General features: G+C 45.9%; 1 protein-coding gene across 1 annotated transcript in view; it reads left to right on the forward strand.

Annotated features, from left to right (window-relative positions):
• The window catches only part of CDK5RAP1 (CDK5RAP1 mitochondrial tRNA methylthiotransferase), a 170,519-nt gene extending 161,643 nt beyond the window's left edge, over positions 1-8,876 (forward strand). The window contains exon 14 of the mRNA XM_087818794.1: positions 8,152-8,876. Coding sequence (XP_087674920.1) covers positions 8,152-8,172 — 21 coding nt within the window. The 3' untranslated portion in view covers positions 8,173-8,876. The remainder of the gene's footprint in view (positions 1-8,151) is intronic.
• Positions 8,877-9,459: the final 583 nt, after the last annotated feature.

The following is a 9,459-nucleotide window of genomic DNA, read 5'->3' on the forward strand; positions in this document are numbered from 1 at the left end:
TTCACTTAACCCATTTCTATTGCTCCAGTATCCCCAGCACCCCCAGACATACCTGGATACCCAAAGGCTAAAGAAAGCCCCCAGTGGCTGGAGGAGAAGCCCCAGCTCCTCGTAAGGAGGGAAAGGGAAGGGCAGCTGGTTAGCAGTGCCTGCTAGACCTCAGGCTCTTGATGCCTTTCCTTTTAACCCACTTGCCAGCCCCATGCTGTTTACAATCTTGTTTTTCCCACAAGAAATGGAAGCTGAGAGAGGCACAGACGCTTGACCAAGGCCCCACAGTTGCTAAGTAGCAGAGCCAGGATTTGAACTTCGATCTGGCCCACATTCTTTCTCACATCATTCTGCCAGGCAGCTTCTATGGGTTTACCAAGGGATGGTGGCAGAGAGCTCTCAGGAGTCCACAGAACCCCTTCCATTCTGCAAGGACCCCTCCAGCCACAATCTCCCAACTTGCTCAGGACGTTGGGTGCTTCTGTTTCTCCAAGGTCCCCTGACCAGACCTGCCTGTGGGGTGGGCACTGAGTTGCACTCCTGCCCTGGGAAGGCTGCACAGGAACACCTCTGCTTCCCCAGGGTGTGACTTACCGATGATAGTCTGAACAAAATTCCCATCCAAGGTGCTGGCAGTGAGGCGGATCAGTGGGCACACCTGAGGGGGAAAGAGAGAGGGAGAAGAGGTGGGGGAGGAGAGAAAAGGACAAGCCGCTGGCCACCCCCGGAGAGGCTTTTCACACGGGGCCTTAGAACCTTAGGATTCTAGAACACTGGAAACCTAGAAGTCCAAAGCCTGAGAACCATAGGATGCTAGCATCCTAACACCCACCTACAACGCTAATTCCTAGAGCCTTAAGAATCTAGAGTGTTAACCTCCCAGACCCTTACACTCTTCAAAACCTTCAACTTTGTAACCCTGGAATTTTAGGGTCAAACGGGGCCCTGGAAACCCTACAACAGTGTTTCTTATGATTTTGTGTGCAGTTCCCTGGGGATCTGGTTAGAATGAAAATTCCAATTCCGCAGGCCTGGGGTGGGGCCTGAGGGTCTGCCTTTCCAGCCTTCTCCCAGGCGAGGCTGTGACCACACATCGAGCAGCGAGGCTCTAGTCCTGGGATTTTCCTTTCATGAACCCAGATTCCTAGCTGCCTTCTAGAATGACTAATTGAAAGTCTCTGGGACTTTGGGCACACAGTACATACATTTTTGTATGATGCATAGGAGTCCTACACATGGTACATATGGCTTTGGATGATGTGGAAATAAAAAAAATTTTTTTTATAGGTCTGTGTTTATTTTTGAAATTAATTCTATTAAAGTGATATTAATTTCTATTAATGGCAGGGATATGAAGTTTTCTTTTAAAAATAAGAATATTTAAATAAATTTAAGTAAGTAAAATTGTGTTGATTAAAGGAAAACATTAGCTAAAAAATACATCGGTAGTACATGGATATGACAAATAGCTCAAGTTTGGGACCCAGTAATCTCAGCTAATGTCAGGCCTTGCTTCCCCTTCCCCCAATCCCCCCAGGCTGAGCAAAGGGGGGCAGGTTCCAGCTGACAGCCCACAGAGAAGTTTGCACCTCAAAAGGAAAGGGGCCCAGAGAGCACAGCCAAGCCTGTAAGTGCCACACTGCTCCCCCCCACCCCAGGCCTGGCTTTGGGCCCCCAGGAGCGGAGGACTCACCTGATTCTGCACCAGCAAGGACACTGTCTTGCTCAACAAGCCGGTCAGAGTGTCAGTGAGGGAGTTGACCACTGCACTGTGTCTGGAAAATAGAGAGAACTAATAAAGCATGGTCAATGGGCAGAACTGCCAAGCTGCGGGGGGGGGGGGGGGGGGGATGACAAAGCACCTTGAAAGCAGATAAACAAACCCCAGGGACACTGAGAGGCCTTTCCCTTCATCCAGGGGAATCCACACTTGTAATCCCATGTCTGACCAGCAGCTCACCCTAATACCTCATGAGAATCTCTCATCACAACCCCATTCATTTAACCAATATTATACAGCAGAAACTCTGCGCCAGGGACCAAGCTAGACTGGGGACATGGGGATAAGCAGAGGACACACAGCTCCTCACCTGGTACCTAAACATTAAACAAGTCTTGCTAAGGCCCGCTCCTTCCCACCTTCAGCTCTCAGGGTAACTGTCACCTCCTCAGGGCAGCCCTCTCTGACTGCTTGCCTAAGGAAAGGCTTTGTATCAGTTCCCTGATAAGTGTGCTGCTGTGCCCAGGGCTCATGCCATCTTGCATCTTCCTTGAGGGCTCTTTATTGAGGGGCTGAATGCTCGCCTGTCTGCCTTTCCCTCACGACAATAAGCACCATAAGAATAGGGTCCTTGTCTGTTCTCACCAATACATTCTCCGGAGCCCAGAACACTGCCTGCCTCAATATCATAGCAGATACTCAATACATTTGAAGCTGAAAGAATGCATGGAGTAAACATACAATTAAATGTATGATGACAACTTGTGACAAGTACTCTGAAGGGTGAGAGTGAATCGGAAGAACCTAGTTTTAAACCCTGAAGGATGAGATGTACATTGAGGGGAAAGGCCCTAGGGAGCTAGGACAGCCCTGGACAGGTCTGGAGGTGGGAGAGAGGTAGCCTGAGGCCCAGAGCAAAGGCCAGTGTGTCTGCCCTGGAGAACAAGGGGAGAGTGAAGTGAGGTGAGGATGGGGCAGACCATGCAGAGCCTAGATGGCCATAGGGAGGGCTTGGGATTCCATCCAAAGTGGAAGAGAAACCCTGAGAGTATTTACAGCAGCAGAGTGGGGCATTATGTGACACCTCTGGATACTGACACCCAGAGCTGCAGGATAAATTCCCTGGGGCTACAGGCAAAGCAGTGTCTGGCAGGGCTCAGGCCTCTGAATTTGCATCCCAGCCTTTCCAAGTAACATCAGGCCTGGGAGCCTTTGTTTGGCTTTAGGGTGGTCTTTAGATAACCTATGATCAGACCCCCTGGTGGAGGTGAGGTGGGTTGACCTCTGCTCATGGCTCAGCTTTATTCCCTGCCAAAGCCCACCCACCCCAGTCCTCAGCTTCCAGAGCATCTGTCCTTGGCCAGGGTCACACTTTCTCCCTCAGCCCTCTTCTCGGAGCCAAACCTGCTCTTTGGATCACATAGTTTAAGATGTAGATTTTGTGGATTAACAGGGATCAATGGTTTAAATGGAGAGGATTAAGTTTTCAAGATCCCATTTCAGGAATTTTCCAGTGGGTGCAGGACACTTGGGGACAATCTGAAATTAGAGCCCACGGTGGACTCTACTCCCCCCTCCCCCCCAACCAGAGACAAGAAGGGAAATACAAATGATGATGATGATGGTGATGGTGATGATTGAAAGCGTTACATAACAATGAAGGGGTAATTCTTCAAGAAGACAGAGCAATCCTAAATATGCATGCCCCTAACAACAGAGCTTCAAAAAGCAAGCAGCAAAATTCTGATAGAGCTGAAAGGTGAAATAAGCTGATTCAAGATTACGGTTAGAGAGGTCATCACTCCTGTCTCAGTCACAATGGATAGAACAAGGAGACACAGTCAGCATGGGTATCATTACTGAGATCTTAGTATGTGCCAGGCTCTGTGCTCAACACTCGTATTTTATCATTTGGTCAGTTCGGCAGCCTATGAGTAGATAGTATTGTCATCTTCGTTTACAGATGTGAAAACTGAGGCTCAGAGAGGTTAAGCTGATGACAAAGTTACAAGTTAGTGACAGAGCTGGTATATGAAGCAAGGTCTGTTTGACTACACAGCTTAGCTCCTCTTTTGCCACATTGTGCCACCTCTCAGGCATAAGAATAGGTCTGAAATCAGGGGCCCTTGACTCCTCTGAGAGCCCAGCTCTGCTGGGACAGACAGGACTTACCTGCCCAACAAGTTTAATGAGATGCTGTCTTCGTTGCTGGAACAGTTTCTCACGACCACTTCGGGGATGCCAGTATTGGCATTAGGTTCAAGTCCGATGTCAGCAATGAAGCCCAAGGAAGCCGCCAGGTTGACCGTCTTGCCAATGAGAGGCCTGCAGAAAGTCAGATCCACAGTGAGGAGAGGTCTAGATAGACCTTCCCCCTTGCCCGTGTGGGCTCCTCCACCTGTGTAGACATTACCCAGGATAGCTATGGATGGAGTCAACATTGTCCATGTTCTTTATGGGATTAACACACTTGCATTAGGTGCTTCTTCTCCTGGCTACATAGGTCTGGTTGATATGAAAATGTTATATAGAATCACACTAATAATTAAAATAATAATAATAGTTAACATTTATCGAGCACAAATTATGTTAGGCACCTTTGGAAGGTATTCGGCCTGGGCTGATCCATCTAATCATTACAGCAGTACCATGGGGAAAGTGCTCTTGGAATTAGGGAGCACTGGTACAGGAGGTCAAGGGACTACCCCAAGGGCTCACAGCTAACGAATGACAGGATGAAATGACAGTGTACCTAATTTACGAAGATTTTTCCACAGGTGCTCATTTTCCTACTTCTTTTAAAGTAATTAATATACTTTAAAATTATATTTTTCTACCATATGATTTCACATATATATAGGCTGTAATGAACAAAAGAGACAAAATAGAAACAGACTCAGATACAGAGAACAGACTGGCAGCTGCCAGAGGGGAGGGGGGCTGGGTGAGATAGGTGAAGAGATTAAGCAAAATAACCTCCCAAACTCGTGGACACAGATAACAGGATGGTGATTACCAGAGGATAGGGGGGTGGGGGGAGGTAGAAGAGGGCCAAGGGGGGACAAACGGTGTTAGGAGGAGACTAGACTTTGGATGGTGAGCACACAATACAACATGCAGATGATGTGTTGTAGGACTGTACACTTGAAACCTACGTAATTTTATTGACCAATGTAACCCCCATAAGTTTAATAAAAAATAAATAAAATAAATAAAATCCTATTTTTCACACATGCCCTTTATTATATACTATACAGTACTATATGCACTCATCTGAAATGGTCACTGCTATTTAAAGAGAATCTTGAGAGACAAAATAATACTAGAGGAAACTTTGCCAAAGAGTTATAAATGTTTGTCCTCTCCATTTTTGCAAATGTTACTATTAGATAAATGTTATGATTCCAGAAATATATTTAATGGAAGATTCTTTTGAAAGAGACTTGGTTATGGCCAAAGTTTATTAGAACCTTTTTAAAGGTTAGGATTTTAGAGCTGGAAAAGACCCCCTTATTTATAGATTGGGAGACAGACCCAAGGCCACACAACAGTGGGGAAAAGTGCCTGGTTCCAGCTTGGAGATCCATTGGCTAAACTGTGCTGCCTCCCCCCAATCCCAGACCCTAATGCATACTCACAGGGACAAGTCGACGTTAGCGCTGACGGGGAGCCCCACAGCAAGACCTGCGCCATCAGGAGATAGTTCGGGTTTGATACTCAGGATGTGGACATTATAGATATTCAACCTGTGCAAACCAGAATTCACCCTTGTCATTCCTCACGACAGCCATTTGCTGAGCACTTCTCTATGCCAGGATGGTGCTGAGCACTTGGGCCTCGTCAACCTTGCCTACTTTGGTCTTTACTGTCCTCTTCAGAGGTTTGATTGTCTCCATTTTATGACATGGCATACTGAGGAGCACAGCTGTGATTTCCTCCGACATTCCAAGGAACAGTAATTGCCAGAGCCAGAATCTGAAACCAAACTGTTTGACTCTAAAACTCTATGTGTGGAGCCAGCGGGTGTGAATTTCAGTTTCCTCTCTCTCCTGAGGGGATTCAAAATTTTATTCTCGGCTATATTTGGAGAGGAAAGTAATTCCCTGGAAAAGGGAATCCAGGCACCAGCAAGCAGGTGGGGGTGAGAGTGAAGAGAACCTTCATCCTGGCCCTGAAATTACAGAATGTGGAAGCTCAAACCCATGTGATGCCCAGATTGGTCCTGTGGCCCTGCCTCTAATTTACTCAAGCTCTGGTGGACCTGGCCCCAGACCCCTCAGCTCTGTGGGAAGAACGCATTTTATTGTCTTTCTGTCTTTAATGTTAAACTGACACCCCTCCCCCAAAGGTAGGTATTCCACTCCCCCACCCCCCTTTTGGAGCAAAGATCTCCACCATGAAGCAGCAACTTACTGGAAAGCTTGTTCTACAGATGAAAATATACCAGAAAGGCCATCAGTCACCAAATTTTCAGCTTTCTGGAACATCTCCTGGGTCGCTTTCCAGTCATCGGAATTTAGAAACATATCCTTGTCTTCCTTCAATTTCCCAATAAAACCTGACAAAAACTATCAATGTTTAGTGTTCCGTACCACATAGGAAGCAGCTTCTATGCGCCAGGTACTAGGTCAGACTGTTTGCCTATGTTATTTCCTTTAACCTTCATAATAACTCAGTGAGGTAGATATTGATATTAACTGCGCTTTACAGATGAGGAAGTAAGGGTAAAAAGTTTACGAAATACGCCTGAAGACATACAGCTACAGAGTCCCTCTTCTTTCAGCTGCCTTCATACTAATATATCTCATTATTCATCAACAGACCAATCAATCAATTGACCAGGCAATTAATAATGATAATACACCAGCTTCTAATAGTGACTTGGGAGTGGTGGTGTCTACTGCTTTAAATGAGATGTCCACACGACTTGGAAAAACTCGGTCAAAGAAAATGAGAGAATAAACTAAAATATGGAAAACCTAGAATCAAGGAAAAAATATGACTCCAAGCCATAAAAGTGACAAATTGGAGTCCCAAGATGGAAGCTTTGCAGTAGGCCCAGAGAGCAATAACTCACACAGGAGTGGGAAGGCAGAGTGTCCTAGTAGATCGCCAGTAAAAAGAGGGATTAGATAGAACCTATCACATGGTAGGTCTAGAATGGTGCATATGAAAAGAGTTAGGATATGTGCGTACAATATTTCAAGTGAAAACCAACAAGGCAGTTACTAACTCAAGGAAAAACAAAAGACTGTACTGGAGAAGATATGTAATCATAGTACTACAACTTGGCTCTGCAATGGGGAGTTTCTACCTAGTTATAATGATGCAGACAGAATGCCAATTTAAATAAAACTATGGTGTTAAGGAGACTTAATGGGGTGGTGAACGCACAATACAGTGTACAGATGGTGTGTTGTGGATTGTATACCTGAAACCTGTATAATTTTGTTAACACCAATAAATTCAATAAAAAGGAGAAAAATTTAAAAAAACTATGTCTGGTCTTATAACTCACTAGGTGACCTTAACTCAGACACTTCTGTTTCTGAGCTTAGTTTTCTCAGCAGTGAAATTGAAGATTGGGTCCCTCCTCTATCTTCGAAGACTGCCTGACAATATTTGGAAGGCAGCCATTGACAGAAGTGACAAACTCCTATAAAAAATATTGGTCAATGTGCTGTTAATTTTCCAGAAAATGAAAAGAAAGCCAAGTTCCTTTAAGAAATCAGAATAAAAGGGAGATTCAATTAACTATAAAAACAGGCATACAGCTACGTAGGCTAGGTAGTGTTCATTTCCGGCGAGTGAACGCAAATTAGTAAGAAAAGGAAACAACCCCATGGAATAATGTGCTGAGAATAACGTGCTGAACAAAATGTTTAAGTTAAACTATGTAAAAAGCTAAAACTAGGGGAAAAAATGAGTGGGTTCTTTCACACCCGGAGAACTCTAAAGTGAAATGAGTTACAGCCTTTCACCTAGGTGACTGGCAAGTCATTTGAGTTGTCCACGCCAGTGCTGCCAAGGGAGCAGAGCAAAAGGCACGCGCACACCGTTGGAGGAAATGTGAACGTAGGGGATGATTTGTCAACATTTACTAGAATTTCCAACGTGCATATCTTTTGAACTTTTGAAATCTCACTTTTAGGAACTTAGCCTATGCATATGTTAGGAAAAGTTTACCTTGATATGTATGAGAAGGATATTCATTTAAGCGTTGCTTGTTTATAGGAAAATAGCAAGCGAGGGAGCTGGGCAGTGACTGCCCGCCTTTGCCAGCCAGCCACCCTTACAGGGCAGCCCCTGGTGGCAGCCCCTGGCAGTGCAGCGTATTGTCTGGGAGGCAAGTTCCTGGGTGCCACCTATCGTCACTGTTATTGACTCACCTTGAATGCTATTTTCGATGTCACCAAAAACGGGCTCCATCTTCTTTACAGCATTACTCAAACCATCTCTGACAGACTTAATAACAGACGCGGAGGTCCCAGTGAGCAGGCCACACAAGAGAACAAGTTTCCAAAGCTGAAGCATCTTGTCCTGACACCTGGACATTCATAGCAGAAACAGGAGTGAGGACTACCCAGAGGGAAAGGGATCTGCAGTGAGCACCTACCGCCCTTCCGCTGCACGTTCCTTTCAGAGAGATGTGGTCGGCTCCTGTGTTACAGGTGGGCAGCCCAGCTCAGAAAGCTAGAGCGACTTGCCCAGAGACACACAGCCAGCGAGTGGACAAGCTGAGATTTGAAAAGCCACACTTGACTATAAGTCCCTGAGCTTTATAAAAATTTCCCCCCACATGCTGGCTTCTTTTCCTGGAATATCTGTCCTCTTCTTTGCATTTTTTTTTTTACCTGAGTCACTTCCTATAGACTCTCTGGCTTCAGGAGACATCATATCCTCCACAGAGTCTGCTCAAGGCTCCTCTCCAGAGTCTAGGTGAGGGGCTTCGGCTCACCACTTTTTCTGCCTTTCTTTCTCTGATCAGAATCTTGGGTATCAATTATCTGATGACCTGTCTGCCTCTATCACCAGGCTGTGAACTCTTTAGAGGAGGAACTGTGACATTTCACTGTCGAATCCTCAGCCCCCAGTAAAAAGCCCGCAGGCAGGACAGTTCAACAAATAACTATTTGCTGAATAAAAGTATGAGCAAGTAAATGGGCATCATGTCATGACCCTGCATCGCTCATCAGTTTGACCCTTCTCTGAATATAATATATATCTGTCTCTTAATTTGCTATATTAAAAATATTAGCCAACCCAACTTTGTGGGGTGCCGTCGGGGGAAAGGCCACCACTCACAGGTTCAGAGGATGCTCACGAATCCTTCTCTCCTGCTCGGTCTCCTGGGATTCTCCTGGGTGGTGGCGGCCCTTATATTGGCTGCTATAGGATGGGAGGATGGGCACTGACGCAAGCCCTGTTTCCGAGGTGGTGGAGGAGACTCCAAAGTAAATAGCCCCTGTCCAGGATGAGCAGAGACTTCTAACCCAAAGGTCACCCAGGATGCTTGAGTTGGAATGGGTGAATATGAGGAGGACTTTCTGCCAAGACTAAGACCAAGCTCTCATGGTGCCTCCAGCTGCAAAGGTGGCGGGCACCGTGAGTGGCGTCGTGGGTGAAGGCCAAGGATGGGCAAATTAGAGAATGTGCTAGTGGGAGAACCTATAGTGATCATCAGCTTATTTCTGTCATCAGCTGGAAATGAGGCTCATAAAGGAAAGTAACCAGCCTGAGGTCACCCA

Source organism: Miniopterus natalensis, chromosome 7 (assembly GCF_054644295.1).
Source record: "Miniopterus natalensis isolate mMinNat1 chromosome 7, mMinNat1.hap1, whole genome shotgun sequence".
Lineage (NCBI taxonomy): Eukaryota > Metazoa > Chordata > Mammalia > Chiroptera > Miniopteridae > Miniopterus > Miniopterus natalensis.